This window comes from Pseudomyrmex gracilis, unplaced genomic scaffold (genome assembly GCF_002006095.1).
Source record: "Pseudomyrmex gracilis isolate BER0280 unplaced genomic scaffold, ASM200609v1 scaffold_36, whole genome shotgun sequence".
Lineage (NCBI taxonomy): Eukaryota > Metazoa > Arthropoda > Insecta > Hymenoptera > Formicidae > Pseudomyrmex > Pseudomyrmex gracilis.
The window spans coordinates 419,292-444,852 of record NW_018020620.1 but is presented as its reverse complement, the minus strand read 5'-3'; the positions used below and the strand labels follow the sequence as shown (position 1 = coordinate 444,852).

The window sequence follows — 25,561 nt, the reverse complement described above, 5'->3', positions numbered from 1 at the left end:
TCGAGAACGTGTTGAAGCGTGGTCGATCGATTTGTTACCCGCGCGGAATCGATTTCTTTTCCGGATTCCGAGATTTATGCGCACTCCGATATGCGCCGTTAATATCCGTGCCAATAAATCGATGGCAAATCGACAAACCGAAACCTGGCAAAACCTGTTCGAATCGCGCGTGGCGTAGAAAATTTTCTGTCGCGTACTAACTACACAGCAAGCTAAAAAGAGAACCAGTCTGATTATTATGTCCGCGTGTGTGTGATATATCTCCGTCCTTATACTCAATCTTAATTTTCCTACACATTATATACACGTTCATTTCGAGCGAGTCTCTCTGACGCAAACACGTAACGATAAAAAAAAAAAAAAATAATAATAATAATAACGACTTGATATCGCTTCAATAATTCGAGAATTTACCAAATAAACCTTAATGTTTTATGGGCTTTCTATTGCGTTTCCGCGGTGAACGTACATTGAATTTGTGCGCCTCGATAATTTTCCGAGACACGGACGGCGAAATAAACGCGAGAGAAGTAGTTTCCCTCCCTGTGAGAAAGGAGAGAAACACACGCGCGCGCGCGCACACACACTCGCGCTCACCTGTGTATCACCTTAAAGAAACAAATTCTCGTTAGCGCGAGGTGCAAAGTGTAACGGGTCAATTATCGTGTTTACACGGGGAGCACGGCGATTCCACGGAGTACAAATACCGGTAACTTAGTTAAAGGCTGCGTTCGGATCTAGAGCAGAGAAGAGAAAGAGGAGATTCTAGCGCGAAAGACACAAGAAGAGAGGACGGAACCCACGAGAGAACGAGAGGACGACGGTCTCTCGATGAAGAGGAAGAAAGAGAGAGAGAGACAGAGAAAGAGATCCGCGGGACAAGACGGTATGTGTCTCGTACGAGTACGTGTCGGTGTACACGTGAACACCTGTGTGTACTGACCGTAGGCGAGGGGGGCAGCCGGTGGCGAGAGAGAGAGAGAGAGAGAACGGGTGAACGGGTGAATGGCCTGCCGCGTCCTTGCGAGCCACCTGACCACACCGGCCGTGCCGCCACCACTCGGCCTCTCCAGCATCCTTCCAGCGGCTCGGGCTCGTCTTCCAACCGGCAAACAGCTTCGTCCACCGAACTCCTACTTGACCGATCGCATACATATACTCTCTCGCGGCTCATCCGCGCCGATTCTCGCCACGCGAGTTTTCCGATCGTTCCCAATCTTTCGAACAGATCGTTCAGAAACGCCGCGATAAGTTTGTCACGTTTGATTCGTGCGACCTTGGAAGGGAATCTCGCTGCGTATTCACTCGAGAGTGAATTCTCTAAAGTTCACCGCGATGATGTTATTTTTACGTCCGTACGGAGTTACTTTGTGTATGGATTTTTTTTTTTTTTCTTGATTATTCTTATAGTCCCTTGATTATTCTTATAGTCCCTTCCAATATCCGCGTATGTTGATGTCTGACGAAACTCGCGTTTATAATCTACTTGAGATTATATTTCAAGAGTTGATTTATTACGGGTGCGCTTATGTGTTACGGGTAGCAAAAGCGTTCGGCAGCAGTGTAAATCAGTTATAACAGTGTAATGCCGGTGATAAATTTTTTTTACGTATTTTAGAATGTAGATATAAAGCGCAATGTAGCAATACATAATATCCGTTATGCCTGATGGGCGGGAAAAAAAAAACTTTTATCGTCGGTTTCAGGTTTCGGCCACCTGTTTCTCGCAAATATGTCCAAAAGTTGACTGCCCCTGTCTTTTATATATCGCGAGCTTTCTTATATTACATCCAGAAAAAAAAACACACACACTACTTACACACGTGTAATTTTTTTTTTTTTTTTTTTTACGATACCGCAACGCGCTCTACCTTTTCGGAGAGTGTCTTCCCGTCTTGTGTCTCAACGTAAGTTGCTCACCACTTTCGTACGTAAGCGCACAAACGACGATAACGAGAATCTTTTGTACATCGTGTCGATATCGATCGATTGAGATTATTCAGCGCTTTATTCGCACGCGCTGATTGTTTTGTTGTAGATATATATATATATATATATATCCTTCGGACCTTTGCACTTTCTAATAAGACGCTGTATATAAAACGCATTATTCTACTTATCTCCGCGACAGATCTATAATACCGAGCGCGATTTCTACATCTTATTCTACCGCGCACTATCTAATCCGGTATTAAGTTCCTGCTTATTTCAATTATCGGGTTTAATTACTTCATATTGCAACAGAGAGAGAGAGACATTTCTGCGTATCTCCCCGCGGTCGCTTACAATTGCAACGTTACGTAAATAGATTTGAAGTAAACATGTTTTTTTTTCTTTTTTTTTTGTTACAAATCCACGTGACCTTTTTGTTCGTTCTTTTTGTTTGCGGACACGGTACGTTGATTTTGTTTATTATCAACGGGCTTCAGGTGCTACACAATCACGTTAAACAACTTCTATCTACGGGTCGTGGCGCGCTGCGGCTTTAAGATCATTACCCGACAGATACACGGTCGTGAAACGAAAGGAAGATCGGTACTTTCGATCGCGAGATGTGCGTTTGATGCCTCATAAAGAAGGGACTGTTCGCGGCCGGCTTGTAGACCACCGCACGATGATTTGTTGCGGCTTCCTGGCGCGGCGGGAAATAAACTGGAACGCGCTCGCGCTCGCGCGCGCGCGCGCGCACACGCGGCGTTTATGTCTATTCGACCACATCCTTCTGTCACATCGAACTCTCATTATTTCTAGACACTTTCATTGCGGACTTCCGCGCCGTCCATTTGCGCGTAATCCACGTTGATTTTATGTACTCTCCTCTGGAACGCGGCGCGTCGCGTCGTTACTTCCCTCCTCCCTCCCCCCCTGCCCCCCGATCTTCTTCTTCTTCTTCTTCCATCGAGCCGACAACGTTCAAGCGCCACTTTCTTCACCCGTTCGAAAGTAGGTACTTATTTACCGTCTTTATGGCTTCTCACTAAAAACCATACATCGCTCGCTCCGTCGCCTCGCTTGCAAATTTATCATGTACGCTCTGTATACACACACACATATGTATATATATGTGTATATATATATATATATGTGTGTGTATTAAAGCAACACCGATCCATGACTATTTTTTATTTATCTTATCATTCGTGCCAGTCATTGTGTTTTGCGCATATACATATTTCCGTTGCGCATATTTTATTTTAAACTCCAAAATGTGTATATTCTTAAGATACATTTGTTTGACATTATGATATACGCGAGCGTAAAAAGAAATTGCGATATAATCTCTTTTTTCGAAAACTAGAAAACTAGAAAACAAAGTAACACCGCGTATTATTTTCGTATTATTGTTGTTCGCAACAATTCTACTACGGTAGATGGCGAAAACAATGTAATTCGACTCGAAAAAAATTCTGACTTAAAAAAAAAAAAAAAAACAACTTAAAAGAGACGAATTTATGTTACGATTTTAATCGCGTCACGATCGCGCGAGCGTTTTGATTTTCACCCGGACGGTGTTTAAAACCGAAGCCGGAACGGCTCGCACGCCTCACGATGATATCTCGCCCCCGGAGCGTGTAACCGAAGTCCGTGTACCGGGCTCTCGACCGGAGAGAGACCGTAGGGTTACGGAAAGATCCTCGAGGCTAATGATCCATCACCTCCTGATTCTAAAGTTCGAAGTGGCTATTTAACGACTTTACGGCTGCTCGCTACCCGGGAACGCCCACGTGCCACACAGGTACAAACTCCCGTCCGGACGCGCCTGCGAATTGATCAGTCGATCTATTAATAGAGCGGGGCGCTACCTGTGATCTTCCGGAATAAGAAGCGATACGGTCCCATCAGTTTTCGAGGGAGGAGAGGGGAGAGAGTGCGTCTGCAAGCTGACGGTTCTTCCGAGGAGAAAACGACAAAAAAAAAAAAAGCGATTTTAACACATTTATTATCCCGTGTGGTACATACGCGAAACGCAAACGAAGAGATTTTTCGTACGCGAGAAACGCCTAAAACTGTGCTGCGGAATGAAATTAATACAAATTAATATAAAAAAATGTGTATGTTGGTATTGCATTCATTTATTCCTGCGAACTACGCAGGTACACGTGTGTGTTCAAAGAATTCGACTCGCGCAAGTATTTTATATATTAAAACTCTATGTAAAAAAAAAAAAAAGAAACTACGTTTGAAAGTAATTGGAATAATATTCGACTTTACGAGTGTCTATTTGTAAACCGCATAACTTAACTTATCTGCGATGTCTCGTAACAATTCCTCGGCGTATATCTAACGAAATGACGTCAGGCATTTGTTAGGCGCTCAAATGGCCTCTGCGCGGTTATAAATTACGGAAGAGAGAGAGAAGAATGTTTAGTGGACATTATATTTTCTCAAGACGATTCATTTAGCATCGTCGGATTCCACACCGCGGCGGAATGCCGAGTTTCGAGTTGAAAACGTTAAAACCATAGACAACGACGACGACGACGACGACGACGACGCGCGCGCGCACGCACGCGAAAGAGTGAGAAAGAGAAAACATGCGAAGCGGAGAGAAGAAAAAGACAGTGACGTAGTACCCACCTTCGTAGGAATCTCGTGTCATCTACCAGGTTCTTCTCTCCTCCTACCTTTGAATCATCGTCCTTTGTCTTCTCTCTCCCGGGATTCTCCCGTACCTGTTGTTAACCAACCGCAAAACGCCGATCTCTGTTCCTCTCGAACAAACCGAGTTTTTAACCCGGGACGTTCTTCTCTCTTTGTGTCATTAATCGAACAAAAACTGTCGCGACGCGCAGGCGGCAATTTATAAAAAAAAAAAAATTAAAAAAAAAACTTATACAACGAAATGTTCGCGACTCGATATAGTTGTTCGGTAATTTCGTCGTAGAAAAAAAAAAAAAAAAAAAACCCAAAGTACGACTTTGTTGTAAATTTGTTCTTATATAGAATATGCGCAAAAATCGCGAACGTAAAATTCGATATTCAATTATCGTTAGTTATACGCCTCGGCGTTACCAACCGTTGCGCGCAGTCGCCGGGTCAAAAGTTTAACAAGATTTGAGAACCAGTTACGACGATCCGTGTATAGTAGTAATAAGAGGTTAAAAAGAGCATAACACGCAAGAATATCAGAGGAATAGAGAATCCTCTCTCCTCTCCGCCCCGGTGAGAAAAGAGAGAGAGAGAGAGAGATAGATAGATAGAGAGTATTACGCGCGGACGTTTTGTCAAAGGTTAAACGGCGCGGAATGACGTTTTGCATTATTCGTCAGGCTCTGACCAAGATTCTTTCTCATCTCTTGTTCGCAGGACGGTACGCTTCCTGATGTTCGCCGTAATTGTACGACGGTGGACGGGGTCGATACGGCCGTAAACCCGATCAGCTGTAAGGAGGATTCGAAGCCGGTAAGTCCAACGGCACCTGCTTATTGTGCTTATTCATTCACGACGCGGTTATTCGCCCGTGTACAATGTGACTTAATGGAATCCATAAAGACCTTTAACATTAACTATGAAATGGTCTATCGTCTCCGCGGGTTCCAGTACACGCGCAACACTAGCGAGACTTATCGATATGCTCTCTCTTTCTCTCTCTCTCTCTCCCCATAAGCGATACACCTCCGGCGTAACATGTTTCGCGGCGATATGGTATTAGCAATTGCTACATCTAACTGTTGCGCTTTTGCATTACCGAGCGCATTTCGCATTAAATCGTGTTAAGCGCGTGTAATCGCGTAATGATCCTTTTTAACAAATTTGCATCGCGAAACTCTTGCTCTGCGCGCTCTCAATCGTCAATAAATAAATTTCTACGTGAAATCGCGATAACAACATTCTCGCGCGTGATTCTCTTCTCTCTTCCTTTCTTCCTCCCCTTCCCCCCCCGCATTACTGACGCAAAGTTTTATCGGGGTTCTATTCTCATTCGCACATCGAGGTCTTAAAATAACAAACTGTATAAATAAATATAACGATATAAAATGCTGAGCTGCACGCATAGTAACTGTCGCATATAGTATCTTCCGCACATTTCCGGTGAAACACTGATACGCTATCAAAATATAATTTATTTCGATCATAAGCAAGCGATTGCTCAAGATAGACTCGATCGCGAGCGAACTCGATCGATCGATCGCGAGCTCGCTCGACAATATCAGTTTGCGGCTTACTCAAAGCGGTCACTATAGAAGCAAAAACCAGAGGATTTGCAATAGAACCGCGCCACGTGGCGCGCGGTACGTACGTATAAAGAGAGCGCGGAGGAAGAAAACTTCGCTCGCTCCCCGCGCGCAATACTCTTGAATGTTCTCGGAAACATCCAGACACGCGCGGACAATTACGAATCGCCGGACATATATAGTTTTTTTTTTTTTCTGTTCTTTTTTTGACGATAAGTCAATTTTATATTTTCAAGTTGCGAGAGAGAACGGGCTGGCAGAAAAAAAAAAAAAAGAAAAACGTTCCGAGTTGGATATAGTTATTGCGGCTGCACACGTAAACAGGTCGATCCGGTCGAGTGAGATCAAAAGAGAAATGAAGAACGAAAACTGGAAAGAGAGATAGGCGGGAAGAATGAACGGGAAGAGGAGAGAGGGAGAGTTTTACCCGCCGTGGGGGGAGAGGGACAGGGGGGAAAGGAGGAAAAGGGGAGGAACGCGAAGAACACACGTATCAAGGGCGATAAAGACACTAACGGGAGGGAGAGGAAGAGAGAGAGTCGGTGGGTGAATCTCGGGAGTGTGAGACGAGGATGTCGTACAATAATCGAACGCGCGCACGCTAGCACACGGTGTTTGCAAAAGAGCGATATCTAATCGGCGAAATGCTCGAAAAGTAAACCCGAGAACAGGGTGGAGCAGCAGGCGCGCACATACCGTGTCTCCCTTCGTCGTTCACGGCCGTTTTCGTCCGTTCGTCTCGCGCTCGTGCGAACGGGTTATGCGCGCTGGAGAGGCCTCTCCTGCCGGCAATACCTGCCGCGCGCGTTGCACCAGCGCGCGCGCCCCGTTCGCGTTGTGGGGACCCGTTCGGTACTTATATCTACACGTGTACACGCACACAGACGCGGCGAACATACACGAGATCCTCCGCTGTCTATTGGTGTGCGTAACGAAACATACATACATACACACACACACGCGCGCACGCACGCACACACACATCTAAACGCGGCGCGCTCACGTATACTCGCGCACTCGCACCGGTAACCACGTATATTGGCGTATATACCATCACCGAGTATTGTATAATGCAGCCATTGATAGCCGTCCTCTCTTTCACGCACGCGATCTGTTGCAGTCGCTGCAACCCGTGTCCGGTGACAGCCTCCAGTGTCCAGTCTCCCTCCCGGTGAGTGCCCACAAGATTTATTTTCCCAGGCGATATACGGGGTGGGCGCTGTGAAAACGCAGACGAGAGCGCTTTCCGCCTTCGAGGGGAAGTGGAAAATCCGGTGCGCGCCGGTTTTGCAATTGCGCGAGAAAAGAGCGAGAGAGAGTACACAACGATTGTTCGGACACGCGCGTTTTCGAGCCAGGCTAAGCGGAAGTAACTATATACCCATGAGTGAGAGATGTTGTGATTTTGGTGGATAATAATTTTCTCCGGGTTTTACGGCGACGTAAGAGGAAACGAAAAGGAAAAGTTGTTTTTTTTTTCCGACGCGAATTGAACACTCCAAGTTTGCGTGTTGCGTCTGTAACAGGAATGGAGTCGATTGGGTACGTAGAATTATAATGTTTAATATCTATATATAAGTTATATATGTATTTATACATTTATTTATATATATAAGTTATGTATTTATACTTACGCAGGCGCGTAAGTTGCAACGAGAGTTAACTTGAAATTTTTCTTATTACAAGATACAAAATTATAAAATATTGTAGGTTTGATTAAAAAAAAAAAAAAAATGGAAGATTGATATCTCCAGCAGCTTCATGTTTTAAAAATATGTTTAATACAACGTTTGAAAGATAAAAATTGTTCAATAACGATAGAGAGTTTAACAAGTCGTCATAAATAACACTTTCATCCGAGGTTTTTGCGAGGAGCTAGTGCAAACACGTTAATAGTCGCAATGGCGATAATCACGTACATTTCGTACGGATTATTATACAGGGTACATTAATGAAAAATGAACTTTTTACTCTTTAGTAACATTACGAAGCGGAAGCTTCGAGCTACCGTGAAGCTTACGCAACGTTCAAGATCCGATGCACGTTGCGCGCGGAGAATCAGCTTGAGGCAAGAAGCGAGAGCAAAACTTCCCGGCCCGCGCGACTTTCGCCATTAATCGTTCGTACGTCGCGGAGTATCGTCGTTATTTTCTTGATCGCGATCTCTCGCCCGTCGTCGTCGTCGTCGTCGTCGTCTCACTTTCCAAGGCGCTCTGTCTTTCCCCCTCTAGGTACTTAACGAGCAGATCACTTTCAGCCACGTATAGCCGCGATCAATTTACAAGCGCTGCAGCGATCTGCCGAACGCGGGGAACCGTGCGAGAGCCGCGCGGGAAGATTGCGATCGCCCCGTGCGGCAAAGAGGCGGCGGCGGCGGCGGCGGCGAGAGAGTTTCCAACCATCTCTCGTAGGTGGTGAGCAAGTTACGATTCTCTCGAATACGTATATACCTACTTGATTCGCGCGCGCCGTGAAAAGAGGCGGCGGCGGGAACGCTCGAGACACCCGTTGAGTCGTCGATCGGCGCGGCGCGGCCGGCCGCTCGCGAACGCGCGAAATTGCGTAAACGCGGTAATTGAGTTACCTCGTCCGTTGCATGGGACGCACAATTCGCGGGCACGGTTCGATTTATTGGACGATGATGAATACATATATTCGTGGAAACGAGAAACTGTCATTTTGCGGATATAACTATAAAACATTGACCGCGCCGGATCGTCGCGTTCGATCGACGACGATTTATTCGAAGACGATTTATATTAATCGCACGTTCCTACATATCATTTGATTTCGACATGTCGTTTGTGCGTTCAATTTTTTTTTTTTTTTTTTTTTTGAGAAGAGCTGGAAAGTACTTTTCCTATTTTGCAATATTTGCCAAATGCGCGATTACAACAGCTCTCGACCATATTATTATCTCGTCTTTCAGCTCGTGGAAATTTTTTTTTACTCGCGCTTTTACGCGCGACTTTGGCAAGCAACGTGAACTCGCAGATTTTGTCGAACATTTTCGATTTCTATTCGAGAATGAATGTCGGATGTCGCGCACGGCGCGATATATTGACATGCCACTACCAACGGAAGAACACTAAGCAAACAGCGCTAAGAGTATGCCGCGTATCGTCGTTCAATCTCACACTTGTCAATAAACTTCGGTATCAGCGTATCTACCAAGGCGACGATAAAATGTTGCGTGAGGTTTTTAAGTTCGAGATAGATTTTCGATGGTGGGAAAAGAGCGCAGCGCTCTCTTAATCTTATCGCTCCTTTGTGCAAACATTACAATAATGATTAGCGATTACGTGCAACGCCTCGGGCGCGAATCTGGCCGCTTCCGCTAATTCTTCGCCGCGGTTTCTTCGAAAACGCAAGAAAAAAAAAAAGAAAAAAAGAAAAACGCAGATCAAAAAGCTGCGAACGTTAAATCAGAGAAGCAAAGATTCGGGCGCGGCATCTCAAAGAAGTTGTCTCGCGCTGGTGCGCGCGTGATAAAACTTTGCAAAAAATGATATGTCTCTTCGACATTTGTTAGTCGTAATTTTTTCGACTTTCCTTTTTTCCGCGAGGTATGCGGTTGTTTAATAAAAAGTCACTTCACACGATCGAGATGCGAAGAGGGAAAGAGACAGGTGCTTGGAGGAATATTTCGTTCGTCAATCTCTCTTGCCTTTGAGAAAGAGCACAGAGGCGCGTCTCCGAAGAGAAGAAATGGGAGACACAGATTGCGTCTCTCCGCGCGCGAACTCTTAATCGCGCGATATCTGTTTGTCGCGGGACAAAAAGGTGTTGTGTCGTTCTTCTCGGTCGCGTTTAGACGGTAGGCGGCTGTGCGCTTTGCGGCGTGTTAACTCAAATTTTTTGGCAAGACGGCAGACGCGCGGCGTCAAGAATATTTCGCGCCTCGATGACAAACAATGCGCGTCTCTCGCGCGAGAGGAGAAGAGGAGAGAGAGAGAGTTCGAAGATCCGGCGCGATAATCTGCAGCCGGCAAACCAGAATAACAACGAATTGAAAAATGCGCGAAGAATGCATTAAAGAGAGAATATGTGGCTAAGGATAGAGCGCGCCTCTATAGGGAGGCGCAAGAGCGCGCGAGGCACAGAAACTCGCGGAGAGAAGGAAGAAATAGAGAAAAAGAAGTTGAAACGCGCGCTTTTGTCGGTACGTCATTACGACATCCGGTCACCGTATGGTCGTTAAAGTGACACAAGCGGTGTTTCAAAAATACCAAGCAAAATATGAATCCGAGTAGAAATAACAACGCCGCCGCGTTGTTGTCGCGATGTTTACGTTTCTTTCGCTTTGTTATACACATTTGCTGCTTAAAATTTATGTTTTTGCATGTGAAATGTTCTTATTTTACCTTAAAATAATATGTTAATCGTATGGAAATTGCACGCATGCGCATTACAATTTCATAATATGTTGTTTACAATTTGTACAAAATATCTGTGTGCGTAATGTTTTTTTTTTTTTTTTTGAGAGAGAGAGAGAGAGAGAGAGAGAATTTCAATCGCACGTCTTTCAAATACGAGTAACACACACACACACACACACACGCACGTAATAAAAGAATCTGCGAGGAGAGAATATTTCTCTGATTTTTTCGACGAATAATATCGGGTTGTGTGTGTTTGTGTGTTCACGCACTTGTTTGTGTCAGAATACCCCGCCCAAGGATTAACACAATCTCGCGCGAGATTATGCAGATCTAGGGAAGCTTGTCTATTTAATTCTCGATTTATGCGGAACTCGTCGACCGTTCAAAGTGTGCCCCGTAGCGGTCGTTGTCGACCGTATCGCGGAGAGTCTGTGTGTGTGCGTGTGCGTGAAACAACCGATCGTGAATCTGCCGTTGACGCCGAGAGAGTCGGCCTTCTTGACAAAAAAAAAAAAAAAAAAGTAGGCTAGCACAATCGTAAAGTGCGAATGTTATTCTCCCGGACGATGAGCGAGGCCGCGAAAGAAACAGCGAAGGGGGGACAGTATTTTTTCGGCGCGCATAATGGGAACGCCATAGAATAAGAATTCCACGTCGTCGCGACAAAGATCGCGAACGGATTCGGTCCGCAGCTCGTTACCGATATATATATACATATATATATACACACGCAAACCGTTACAACGGATTCGCGGCGATTTGCAAAGCGGTTATTGCATAATTAAGGAATCCTGTTGTCGTCATTATCGTCGTCGAATCGAAGCAAGAATTTATTTCGCGTCGCTGATGGGACTGTCAACCGGTTAAGCTATATATATTTCTTGTCCCCCCCCCTTCCCTCCTCCCCGCGTCGGAAATTCTTTCATCGTGTTCCTCTTCATTGAAGAACTCGGGCCGAGTAAATTCAAAGGAAAATTTAAAAATCGACACCCCACACACGCACACACAGTCGTTCGATGTTGTAAGACGGCGCCAGATTTTGTATCGGGCGCGTCAATCGCGAATGATCGTGGAAAACTAAAGGCGAAAACGCGCACGGGGGGAGGAGAAACGTGCTCGGTCGGCCGAATTGTACAAGCGGATTATACGTTTTCCTTCGTAATAAAACACGAAAGTTTTCAAAGGGAAAATAATGTCTCCCTGATTACTCGCCTCGATTCAACCCGCTACTTTCCTCTTTTCCTCCCGACGCCTCGTTCGCGCGCTGTGTTTCTCTTTGCGGGGATATAACTTCCCGGGTCCTTTCTGCTCCGGGACTTTGTTGAAATGGGGATTAAAACGATGTTTGCGCGGAAGCCAAAAGCATTACCGACTTTATCTTTCAAATTGCGCTGTATTACTTTTCCTTTTATCTCCCGGGCGCTTCTGTGTGATATTTGTTTTCTTAATTTCAGTCAGACGACGGAAGATACCTCTTCCACTGTAAGATTATATCTGTAAGAATTAAAATGCGAAATCGGCTTTCCTTTTGAGCAAAACGCAGAGCAATATTGATTAAAACAGTATCTTTTTTTTTATCATTATTATTAAAAATGTAGAAAACGATGTGTTATTTTTTTTTTATTAAAAATATATTTGCAGTAACTAATATTTCACTAATATTTCTTAAATCAAATATCGCACGTGTTTATTGCACAAGTATATTGCGATCATAAATAAAAACACTCGATTTTACATAATATCCAGTTTTTTGTCAACTTCGTACAAAGCAGTTTGTTTTGTTATTTATGACAATAATATCTTCTTGTTACTTAAGGTTTGGGTATAATGACACGAACATTGGCCCGTTCTCTAGCAATCATAAACCGGTTGAACGACAAAAAGTTCGACATGTTTGAGAAATCAGCTTCATCAAAAAAAGATAATAATCAATACAAAACAAAATGCTTGCTGAACCTTGTAAAAGAATACATAAATCTCTCTTTTTTATATACCCCGAATACATTTTGTTATAAATTCACTATTAAAATTGTTGTTAAAATAATAAGTATTAAAATAGTAATTAGTAAAAAAACAAGATTGAGAATTATATAAGAGCGATTAATTTAGCATTGTTAATGTGATAAAACGGCGAAAGCGGCAACGAACGGTCATTTATCTCTGACTGAATAAAAGTTTCCAAAAAACATAAAATTAAATTAAACATATTGTTAACGGTATAACAACCATTAAGGAGAAAGCGATTAAAAGAACGGTGATGACATATTGTTAAATACACGTGATGCATTATAAAAACTAATATATGCGGAGTTTGCAATGGTATACTTTCTCATATTAAAAAAAAAAAAACGATAAAAAGATAATTATTTTTATTAAATACACGCGCGCGCGCAAGAGAGAGAGAGAGAGAAAGACGCACACTGGAATTTTATTCTCACCGTCGGTCTTGAATATTCAGCGAACGAATTTCGGAAACAAAACTGTCAGAGAGTCCCCAATCCGGCCGCGTGAAAAGTAAAAAGAGAAAAGTTCTAAGAACCAAATGGTCGACGCTCTGGCGGATAGGCGTTCGCGGTGAAAGCTCATCCATAATATATATAGAGCCCGCGCGAACATAAAATTCTCCAATTGCAAAATTGATGCGGCTTATGTTACTAGCTCTCTCTCTCCCGTTTCCGTTGGCAGTCAACCCCCCGTGTAACTTCGCGTAACAGCGGAGTCGGTGTCTGCGTCTACGACGACGCCACCGGGTCTCGCGGGTCTCCTCCTCGGTTTCCTGTAAAGCAACTCCTCATATTGTACAGGGACGCGTAATTCATTTTTTACCGGACTCGGCTCAATTATTTATAAATTGCTGTTCCCTCGGGGGAGAGAGTAGTCCGCCGACCTGTCATCCCTTCCCGCCGCCGATGCGACGCGTCGCGGCGTCGCGCTTCCCTCTCCGATGATGGCAACAGCCGGCACTACACACTGCAGCGCAGAAATAAAAAAAAAAGCAACGGCGCTTTGGAAGCCCCCGTGCGCGAGCAGTCGTTAACTACCAGACACTTGGAGTGATCGCACGAGAGATGTAATTTGTAGTTCGGGGCGAGCGTGTTATTATATTTCGTTAAATGTGCGCGCGCGCGCGCGCGCGTGCGCTCGCCGTCTGCGAGCTTTTTATTTTAACCCCCGACTTCAATTTTAATTACGCAGATTCTTCTGCCGATATGATTGTCGCGATAAGGCGTGTGTAAAATTAAAACCAATTTGCCAGTTGCTTTCGTTGCTCGATCGAACATGCTTCTAAGCTCCGTGTGTATAATAAGTGTTAATTTTGTTTCCAAAAAGCGTATCAAAACGTATGCGCCACGATCGACAATACGTGATCTTAATTGAAACAAAATTAAACGTCCGTCAAAAGGATAAGATCTTTCTCGGCACGTAAGAGCTCGGCAAAGCGTGAAGTAGACGATAGGTCAATTGCACGCCGAGGTCACACATGACCTCGCGCACAGCAGCACGCGCTCACGATCGCGACTCCGTAATCCGCGATCTTAATGACGCGCCGCTCCACATAAATTTACATGTAATTGTAGGCTTTTTCGCGAACCTAGCAATTTCAGGTTCGACCGCATTGTAAAGGCGCACGCACGCGACGCATTTGTTTAAACGAGCAACTCCCCCGCGCTTGTAAAACCGATTTCTCAAATCCCGAAATGTGTAATTATATACGTCAGAAGCTATGGACTGTGTAAAAGAGCGACCCGGGCAGTCCGTAGCTCAATCCAACCTGTTATCCAACGTAAACTCATTCACACTGTATAATTATTAAAGTAAATACAAGCACCTCTTTAAAAAAAAAAATCTCTGTCTAAATATTTATTTATACTAAAAAGAAGAAAAAGAGAAAAAGAGGAAGAAAAAGAGAGAAAAATATATTTACATTTTTCTCTTATTTTTTTGCGAACAATAATTGAAAGATTATTCTCTCTGTAAACAATTTCTCTACAGTTACAAACTAATTTAAATTACATGTTACGTGTAGTTTTATATTTCTTAAACTTTTTGAGTTGTAGAAATCAATTTTTACACCACTTCGAATTTTTTTTATGCGTGTGTTATCAGAATCCGTAAGTTACCGCATTGTGTGTGGAAAACAAAAAATAATTTTGAATTATATTACTCTGACCGTGTTCAGCAGCAACGGCGCATCGAACAACGTTCAAAGAGCATCCACTGCGGCTTGATGCCCGGATCATTATTACGGGGACATCGTTCTGCTTTGACTGCTCCCTAGAGAGCACAATCTCCCTTTCTACGTCTCCGCGCCTCATCATCCGTTCTGTTTTCCTCCCCTTTTAGCGTGCGATTCGTTGTTTACAAAATCGACCAAAACCAAAAGGACCGGGACAGTTTTCTTTTTAGTACATATAATGATACCATATGCGCTTTCCGTTTAATTAGTCCCTTTTCGCGTTTGATTTTCTTCCGCTCAAGCGGAGCCGCGAAAAGCGCCCAGCGAATTCTTTACAGTCGCGTTGTCTGAATTTCTTGAAATGGTATTTGGGACACGACAATATATCAGATCTCTATAATTGTGAAACAAAAGTAAATATTTTATTATACCGCAATAATACTTGAATACTTGAGAAACATTCTACGTCTGCATAGCATGGCAACAACATTGTAACACGTACAACCGATTGAGTACGTAATTGTTAAATTGTTAATTTAAATACCGTGGAAATGTACACCGTATTTATAAGTCGCAGATGTAACAAAAACAAAAAAAAACACACGTCGATGTGACCATCCCCCCACCAAGGCCGCGCGGCCGGTTCAGTGACCGCGCCAAGGCCGCGCGGCCGGGTCAATGACCGCGCCAAGGCCGCGCGGCCGGGTCAATGACCGCGCCAAGGCCGCGCGGCCGGGTCAGTGACCCCGCCAAGGCCGCGCGGCCGGGTCAGTGACCTCCCCCCGACTAAAGTCGCGCGACCGAGGTCAGTGACCCCGCCAAGGCCGCGCGGCCGGGTCAGTGACCGCGTCAAGGCCGCGCGGCCGGGTCAGTGACCCCGCCAAGGCCGCGTGGCCGAGGTCAGTGACCTTACTGTAGTATGTATATAATACATAATAATACAATATAAAGTATAATATTATAAATATATATTATAATAAATTATATATATATAATATATATAGTATTTAATGTTATATACGTCTTACAAACCATATAATACACATAACGTAGATATGAGAGACGTCAGAAATATTGCATGAAGATCAAACTCGAAAAATAGAGAAAGTCACGTAATATTTTTTCTCTCCTTCCTGTCACGTAACTTTAAAAAACGCAAGAATACTTTGTTTTTAGTGTTTTGAAGCGGATTGAGACTAAAACGAAATTGTGGTTCAGTCAAGTTCTTGAGATATTGCTCCATGAAAATCGCCTCACTTCTCAATCGCATGAATTTCGCGTATAAGAGGTACAAGTGCCTCGCGCGACTTCGCGTTGCACGTGAACTTCTTGGGGCGCGAGGCGCTACCGTCTTTTTTTTAATATGTACGACATGAATTAAAAAAATACATCTGAGAAACGTCCAGTCGGCGTCGAGATAAAAGTGGCAAACAATCAATATATCGAGAGAAACGATTATTTACACACGCTTTTTCTGATAGAATAATCCTATTGAAACTGTCAAAAGAAAGCATTCGACTGTAATTGACGTTGATACAATTGGTTACATAATCGCACACGGTGCGTGCCATTATCTAAATATTTACTCGGTGAGACTCTGTATAAGATAACGATTGTATATACATTGTATAACGGGGGGAGGGAGAGGGAAGGGGGGATCTACACGCTAAAAATATGAATAATCGAATACGAAACACAAAAAACCTGCGCCAGAAATAAAAAAAGAAAAAACGCGCTACGCGCTCGACGCACAAAACTCTTCTTATATATATTGTTTTTTAACTTTTATCTCAAGTATCTTCGAATCTATCAAAAATGCAAAAAGCTACAGTGCTACAGTGTCGTTTTTCATCAAGCAACACAATCGCATGTTTACATTCTACATGTGTTTGTGTTCTTCCTCTCGGAGAGAGAAATACGTGAATAAAATAAAATTTAATGCGGTGACAGTGCGGGATTTTCAGTGCGCGACGTGAATTTCGCGGCGGAACCTATTGTACGAAATGCGTAAAGCATGTACGTACACACAACGTATACCACATCGCGAAATATAACGTGTCATTAGAAAGCGCGAGGTCGTAGCTGCCGGGAGAAATCACGCGGGACAAACGCGCGCGACAGCTCTTTCCTTGTGTGTGATTCGTCAAAATAAAAATTCATCGGGACGAGTATCCGCGCGAAGAGTGACGGAACGAAGTCGGTCGGCACATTCGCGTGCGCTCGCGCGCACGAGAGAGAGGGAGAGAGAGAAGCGCCTTTTATATCCTCGCCGGATACAATGCTTTACACTCACCACGTGAGCGCGCATCTCACGAGAGGACAAGGAGGACACACCGCGCGCGGGCGCTTGCGCGATCGGACGGCTACCCTTCAAACAACCTTGATATTAACCAGTTGTGGAGGGCCCATTGTCGGCTCTGGACTATGGACATTGTGCTCTCTTTGAGCGTCCCACAAAGAGCAACGGCTCGCACGCTCGGTGTGCGTGCGGTATTCAGTCAACGCGCGCTATCTCTCTGGGTCCCGGGGGCCCAGTCCCCCGGTGTGTATATGCGAACGCAATACGTATACACACGCGCGGCCTGAGTGCCGTTAGATTGCTGCTAAAAGCGCGGTGCCCGCAAGGCATTATCCATTGTGAGCGCGGCGCGCATCTCGAAAACGTATAACGTCGCTCTCGTATCAGACGAGCGTATAAAGTCACCGAAGGTGTCCGAAGCGAAGAGAAGAACGGAAGGAAGCGATTGCGATTGTAAATTTAAATCGACACTGAAAACGCGCACCCGTTTGGTTTCAATAAAAAAATTGCACTTACTCGTGCAATTTTTACTTGCACAGATATTACGCAATAATTAATTTGAAAAACAACAAATACTTGACAAAGAACAGTTTCACAGAATCATTATTTTTAATTTATTTATGTAAACCTTAAATAAATGTGTGTTAATTTAAGCTTCTTATGTCAATAACGTACACGTTCATTGTGTTATTCCACTTCCGGCCAAAGTGTCGAATTCCGCACATGTCACATTTATTTCGCTACGTGATGTAATTAATAGATGCGTAAAAAAAAAAAAAAAAACAATAGCGTAAAATTGTTCGAGATCCTGACCGCATGGTCAGCGCCGAGCCTACAAATCGAGAAGACACTGGGAGGTGTGATCACTCTCGGAAGTTTATATATATACGTGCCACCCACTGGTTTACCATCTTCCTTCCACGAAGGAAGACGTTACAATGGATCCGCCGTTTAAAGCGGCAAAGGATTTCTAGCGGCAGAGATTAATTAGTCGCGAGAGGTGTGCGCGCGGCGGCGCGTCAAGCGGGCCGAATTCGACGATATAGCGGAACACGTCGGATTTCTTGTTGCGTACAATCGCACTCACACGCATCCCGAATGTTCCCCGCCGAAGGGGAAGGCGAGAACGTAGAAGAGACGGAGGGAGGGGAGGGAGCATCCCGGAGCCGCGTACGGTCGCACGAAGCTCGTCTTAAAGCCCTAAGCTCCTTGTCGGGGGACGCGACCACGCATGCATGCCAAGGACTAACGCACCAGCGGCGGCACAATGCCGCGGGCCGCGATGAATGTGAGCATTAAACGATTATAGTCAGGGATTTGTATGAACAAATGAATGACAATGGCGTCCGCGAATGGCCGCACGGAGCGGCCGACGACGAGCTTGGCCTCTTGTTCCGCTCCTTCCTCTTTCGAGATTCAATGAGAGGCTAATTGGAGGCTGTGCATCGTTGGCTGCGAGCGAGCGAGCGAGCGAGCGCATCGCGAGCACTGGTAGCGCGCGCTCCTTGTATCTTATATGCGCGCACATTATTCTCTGCCGACCGGTCCGCGCCATTACGCAAATTGCGCTCATCGATAAACACGCTTCTATTATTTTAATCTTCGTTGTTTAATACGTATCGAATACGGAGCGGCGCGCTCTCAGAAAGAGAGAGAAAAAGAGAGAACCACTTGTAAGGTACGGAGGTACGTGTATAATACATTTCGCGCGCTGTCTTCATTGCCGATACGTTAAAAAAGAAGAAGAAGAGAAAAAAAAAAGAAAAATGTCTCGCGTACATACAAACGCCATTCCTTCGTCTAAAAATATCGCACGGAGGTGCTATTAGCGCGTTCCGAAACAAGTTTCTCTCGATGGATAAGTGAAGGCGTAGTGTACTCTCTCTCGTGGATTATTATTTCGGCACCATCGGGAGGTACCCACAAACGGACCGCGCGTCTATCAATAGACGGCAAATACGCCGCGCGGCCACTTTATTCCCCAACGTGCTTCGCGCGTCGTGTAAATCATATCGGTTTCATAAATCACGGTTTAAAAGGGATCTCGAGAAATCGCCGCGCCGATTGAAGAAGCTGGCACCCACAATAAGACGTGACGCATATATCGGCGAACACTCCCGGACCAGATGTCTTCCAGAAGAAATCTTTTTCGCTCTCGATAAACAAACCGGCCGTCGACGACGACGACGACGGCGCAGCCGAATCGAATTTCCCCCGCGGTTTCTCGTTACTTCCGTGTATTATCGCGAATGAGACCGCGAACGATCGCGAGAACACGAAAGAAAGAAGAGTTTGGGACCCGAGAGAAGAGAGTTTGGGTCGAAGAAAGAACCGTCGGGAATCTCGTCTCGGCGATGGCAACCGGTCGGTTGATCCAGCGGCAGCCACCATCTATCATGCAGCTGTTGCTTCCATTGTGTTGTTAGTCTTACGTTACGCCGTCGCGACGAGGGAGAGAGAAAGAGAGAAAGAGAAGCCGAGAAGAGAAGGATTCTCTCTCCGCGAGCGCGAAGAAGCCAAACTAACCGGAGCGAGTGTGCAACATGTGTTTGTCCCGCCGCGCTCTCCCTCTATCCGCGCTTCTGTTTCTACTTCTCTAGATCGTTCTCTCTTTTTTTTTTTTTATTTTCCTCCCTCGTGTTGCGTTGTAATGTAGTGTTATTCTTCCGAACCTAAAACTCGGGCTGCGACGAACGTCTCTGGGAAGCGACCGGTGTCGGAACGGATAGATTGGATTTGTTCCTTCCAACTTTTTCGCGCGTCACACTTTTTTTTGTGTGACTCTTTTTTTCTTCATCTTACATATCTTGATGTTTTTGACGACGAATCTCGCAACGCGCGAAAAATTATCTATCTCGAAGAAAAATTCGCGGATGTGACGACTGTACCGAACACACGTTTCTCCCGTGCGCGCGCGCTCGATCGAAAGAAAACGACGTATTAATTTCGCGTAATGGACTGGAGCCGGATATCAACCGATGCATTCTGTACCAAGGAGTCTCCGGGAGTAATTTATAAATGGTCATCTTTCGGAACCCCCAAAGCCACGCGCGCGCGGAGAGAAAGAGACGGACACGGAAGGATATGAGCGAGCGTAGAGGGCGGGAGAGCGAAGAGAGCGAAGGAGAGAATCGTCGAGGGATACACAGAGCCGCAGCGAGCCAGGCAGAGAAAGGGCGTAAAAGGCCACGGAAGGGAAGGCCAGGAGTAGGGAAGCCGAGAGACCGTGAGATGGAAAGGGAGAAAGACAGAGAGAGAGAGAGAGAGAGAGAGAGCACGAGAAAGGAAAATGCCGTAGAAGAGAAAGAGAAAGATAGAGAGGGACCGAAGAGAAAGAGAGAAAGAGAGAAAGACCGAGACAGAAAGATAAGTCTTTGATGTCTAGCGGAGATATGATGATAATCATGATGAAGGCTTCCGCTTGCACGCTACAGCGGAATCCGCGCGCCCCGCGTTTACCTCCCTCTCCGCTCCGTAAGCCCGTGGTGCGCGCGCGTGGTTTCAGGCCAGGTATCTTGTGTTCTCGCAATCAATATAACGGACGTACCCCGAGACGTCGATATACTTGCGGGTGACCTTACGTTAGCGCGCGCCCGTTGCGCGCCCGAACGAGAGAGAGATTCCAGATATGCAATGGGCGCGCACAGGTGCGTGAACGAGTTCCGCTTCCACCGACCGACCGCGCCGACGTTGCCCGCCTTTAAAGTAACGACGCTCGAGCACGAAAATATAAATAAGTGCCAATTAGTGAAAATGGCTTCACGCGTCATCGCGGAAAATTATACGCGCGCAAAGACAAATAGACGTGCCGAGCTCCCCAACGTGGAAATGGACCATTAATATAACAGTCGATACAACGTGTATCGGTGACATTTATATAGAGCGGATACTTGGAGATGAATGTAGGAAACGACAAAATGGCGTGGCCCGAAACTGTTCACCATACAACTGATAGCGTTGCGATTTTTGTACATTCGATCTTTCCGCAAGTCATTCGTGAAAGTTTGTTTTTTTTTGGTTTTTTTTTTGAAAAAACATTGAGAGGATCAACACGTCGAATTAGCTGTATTTAAAAACTGCGAAAAACAAAAAAAAAAGATTTTTCTTGCAAAATTCAAACGTTACACAAGCGACAAAACTTGACAAATAAAAAGACCGTTCGCGTCCACAGCTTGTCCGGTTAAGAAAACACAACGGGAAGTTGGATACGTACAATAAAGACGATGACTCGTCGCGAGTACGTACGCGACGTATATATATATACAGAAGAAGTGCGTCCTGCTTTCACGATAATCCAATGCGGGCGCGAGAAAGTAGTCGGTCCATCCGCCTTTATACATACCAATCGAATAGAAAGCCGCAGATAAAGCTTTATAGTCGATCGAAATCGTAAAACGGCCGGACGGTGGAGTTTTTAACGAGATGCACCTACCGCACATGATGGGAAATAGCTTCGGTGTTGCGTGAAGATGGCGCTTTTGCCAAATAAAAAAAAAAAAAAAACAAACAAAATGTTAAGTATCTATAACCGTTTGTTCGCGCGATGTATTTTTTTTTATAGTCTTCGAAACGTTTGAACGTGTGTTTGTGTGGTATTGGATGCAATTACACAATGGATGTAAAATATATATCTGTGTGCAACGTTTCTCGGGACGATGTGGAAGAATATGCATTTGCATAAAAAATAAAGTTACGCGGGAGATACATTTCTCAGATGATCTCCGGGTGAAATTGCTTTCCGAAGTCAATGAACTCGTGAGAATATCACGCGTTTGACAACTTTTACCACGTGGAAAAATATTCTCGCTTGACATTTTTTTTCGAACATCTGGACGATGGATTTGCAAAATACACTTTTTTTTTTATCTCGCGATCGAATAAGATTATCCGCGCGAATACGGCAGCGAATAATCGAATCGAGTACGTTTAATCAACAACACAGATCTTTTATCTGTGAGAAGAGACTTTCGGAAGTTGAAGAATTTCGAGTGAAAACGACGTAGATATAAAAGAATTCGCGTCGAAAGCGAGCAAATTGGTTGTTCATCGCGCGAGAGATGGAATTCTTTTATTTTATCGGTAAAAAGCGGCGAGCCGCACGGAATCGGACACTTTCATCAAATCGGTGCCACGTGTCTGGCCATTTGCATGCGTATGGCCGATGCATATTCTCCGATTGAATATATTGCTTGCTTTCTCGTGCGGGATTATTTGGTTTGCGCGCGCGATGGTTTCTCCCAATATAAAGATTATCGTGTGTGCGCCCCGCGCGCCGCTCCGACGTTCAATTCATGCAACCGCGCGCGGTGTTTCGCGTAAAAAAAAAAAAAAAAGAAAAAAGCTCGTGTATCGCGCGAATATTGTACGCAGGTACGAAAAGGAAGAAAGAGAGAGAGAGAGGAAAAAACAAACGAGATGGATCCCCACATTTATTATATAAATGTGCGTAATCGACCAAACTTTCTGACAGAAAATAGCGCTAATGTCTCCTCTCTCTAGCGTGTGAATTTGATTAAAATAAAAATTTTTTTAATTCAAACTTATATTCAAACATCCGCAAAATCGTATCTTTTTTAGTTTAGGCTCGAAATTAGGATCGCCCGAGATCTTTTTTGTGTATATATATAAATATTTCGCGATGCGCGCTCCCGAACAGTCACATTGCATCGAGAAACAAATTTACTTCGAAGCCATCCGCCATATCGTTCGATGCACGTGACCCCGGTGTCTGCTCTCCGGAGAGTTTTACCCACGAGAAATTTTATACCGTAAACCAGAAGAGAACGACTCCAACAGGGATGGGCGCACGTGCGCCGGACATCGTTACTAAAACATTAGACGGCGCCGATAAATGGCCGCAATAATCCTTGCGGCTTCGACTCCGACATCCGCGCCGATTGTAGAGTAAAAATTGCGACCAGGAGGACTTCTCCTCCGTGGCGCGGCGCGACCCCCGCAACAACATAAATGATCGCCCTTCTTTCTTGGCCGCGTCTCTATACTCCACGGGCCGATAAATACAGGTCCGCCGCGCGCCTTACGGACGAGAGAGCTAGACCCGGCCCACGAATTATAGGCGTTTTAAAAATATTGTTCCATCACTTATTCAGCAACCCGGCTAAGGTATCGCTTTCCAATAGTATCCTTCGATCACAATTTCCCACCGGCTGTATTATTGAAGCCCACCCCGAAAACTCGTGCCGGAGCGTCTAGGCGCCGCTACGTACGCGGCAGGATCGCCTACTTTGTAGGGATAGGTCGAGCGGATAAAAGGATGATGTACGATTATGGCAGTCCGCGTAGCAGGTTGCTTTTCTATTTTCCAACGATTTTAACGTCGATTTCTTCGGCAAGCATTCGGGAGCGCGATCGTTTACGTTTTTTTTTCAATTCGGTATTTATATTCTTTTTGCAAATGTCTGTTTAGATTTTTTTTTATGTATTTTAAAATCAATTTTTGCAAAGTTACAAAAAGGATCTCGCTGACGCAAACAGATTGAAACCGCGACGTTTAAGTCGGCTGTCGAGTCGACTGGGTTGCCTATCGATTATGTCTTCCGCGCGATATTCGGCGGAGACGCGATTCAGTCCTTATTGCATGCAGTCCGTATTGCCAGTCCCGTTCCTCAAGGATGTGTTCCGCGGATTATCCGCTTGTAATCTGTCACGAAACCGAAAGTTTTGATGATTTCATCAGAACTTCTGGATCTCGTCGTGGAAACATATATATATCCAACATGCAACGCGAGAGAGAGAGAGAGAGACAGATTTCAGCGTTCGAAACTTCTCGATAGAAATACCAACCGTTTGTAACAAATATTCGGTCGTTATCCGAGAAATCTTTGCAGCCTGAAGATTCGTTCTCTCTCTCTCTCTCTCGAAATATCAAACTTTTGCCTTAAGCCCTTTGGACGATCGTAAAAAAAAACGACCTGAATATTTCAAGACAACGAGCGTTTTCTTTAACGCAACGAACCGAATAAAAAATCATCATCAGATTTCGAGCGACGCGCAGCAATTTATTCTTCTCGAAAAAAAATCAACGAGTAAATATTCGAGAAATTTACGTAGAGAGTACGGATTCGAGCGACGTGAAGTCTATATTCATATTGCCATTTGCCCCGGCACTTCTGACAGATAGCGATCACGAGAGATACGAGAGATATTCCTCGCCGTTCTCGGATCTGTCCGCTTTGATTCGGGCGTTAATGAGGACGAGCGATCGACCGCATCGCGCATACATTAGGAAATCGGCAGCCGATCGGGGAATCGGTTGATCGCCGCCGTTGATCGGTCGGTGATCAACGTGAGACTGTGCGCGCGCGCGGTTGCAGCGGCATGCCGCGCGCGCGTAACGTCCACGGCTGCGAAGCGCACACGAGGACGCCTGACCGGCGTCAGAAAGCGGTTAAAAGAGCGGCTCGCGGTAGCCGGACATGGGAATGAGAAGCTCAAGGAGAAGCGGCGCTTTCAATTATTCCCCGCCGAACAATCCCGCCGCTTGTTTCCTTCGGCGATTACATCTCCGAGTATTTATTCGCCTTCGCCGTTCCGCGCGCGCGCGCGCTCTCATCGTTCCGCCGTATCTATCCCCCGTTCGATGCTCCTGTTCGACGATGCTTTCGACGGGCCCGTTTCCCCGCGCTCGTTTTCAACGTCCCGACGATCTCTTCTGTGTTGGCCAAAGAACCCGCGCGGGAATAGTCGTTCGGTCGACTCGCGCTCGCCGACTCGCTGCTCGCTTGTTGTGTGCGCAATCGCGTTTCTCAGTCAGACGATAGTTACGTGTGTAAACACACGTAGTTGCTTCCGTTTTGCTTTTAACTCTCTATCCAAATAATCTATACATATAGAAAATGCGGAGGAAACTCTTTTTCCTCACTCGGCACAGAAATTAGTACCTACGTGTAAAATTGCGCATTATGCGCGCGCGTTAAAGGAAACTATAAAGTTTAGATCTTGCGTTATAATCGAGATGCAATCTGCGAAGGAGACAATTTTGCGCGAAATTTGTGATTCGCGCGCGAGAAACGTGTTTGCCAATCGAGTCGGTGATTTACTCTCGCGCGTCTCACAGAGTCTTGAATCTAATAATCGGCCGTTAGCTTGATCGTTTTAAAGTAATTTTGCTAATAAATAATATTCGTTTGCCTCGTGTGTGTTCGCGAGCGGAAATTACCGGCGAGGTCTCGTTACCGGCGATTTATGAGCTCTTCGCTCGTTTAAAACACAATATGCGCACAAGTTGTGTGTGGGCCACGTATCACACGGGTATTATACGCGCGCGGGGTGCGATCGAAATGCGATTAAAAATATATACACAGCGCGTCCGAATAATAAGTAGGACTTGTAGCCATTAGCCCGCGACCTCGCAACAAAGAAGAAGCGCGTCGAGAAGTTGCGCGCGAGTCTCTCTCCCAATGTAGTCATTACTCTTTTAGAGACCGAGTCCATTAAGGAATTGTTCTCCATTCTCCTGTCTGCCTCGCTCGCATCACGAGACCCGTTCCGAGAGAGAAGCACCGGC

At 45.2% G+C, this 25,561-nt stretch overlaps 1 protein-coding gene across 3 annotated transcripts in view; it reads left to right on the top strand.

Annotated features, from left to right (window-relative positions):
* The window catches only part of LOC109852819 (transcription factor SOX-5), a 134,832-nt gene that overhangs the window by 24,675 nt on the left and 84,596 nt on the right, over window positions 1–25,561 (top strand). Inside the window, exons 1-3 of one of the 3 annotated variants that reach the window (XM_020424331.1) lie at window positions 3,663–3,736; window positions 5,308–5,403; window positions 7,297–7,718. In XM_020424331.1, coding sequence (XP_020279920.1) covers window positions 7,705–7,718 — 14 coding nt within the window. In that variant the 5' untranslated portion in view covers window positions 3,663–3,736; window positions 5,308–5,403; window positions 7,297–7,704. Of the gene's footprint in view, window positions 1–3,662; window positions 3,737–5,080; window positions 5,164–5,307; window positions 5,404–7,296; window positions 7,719–25,561 lie in introns of those variants that run through there. The other 2 variants (XM_020424329.1, XM_020424328.1) reach the window with 2 other exon arrangements.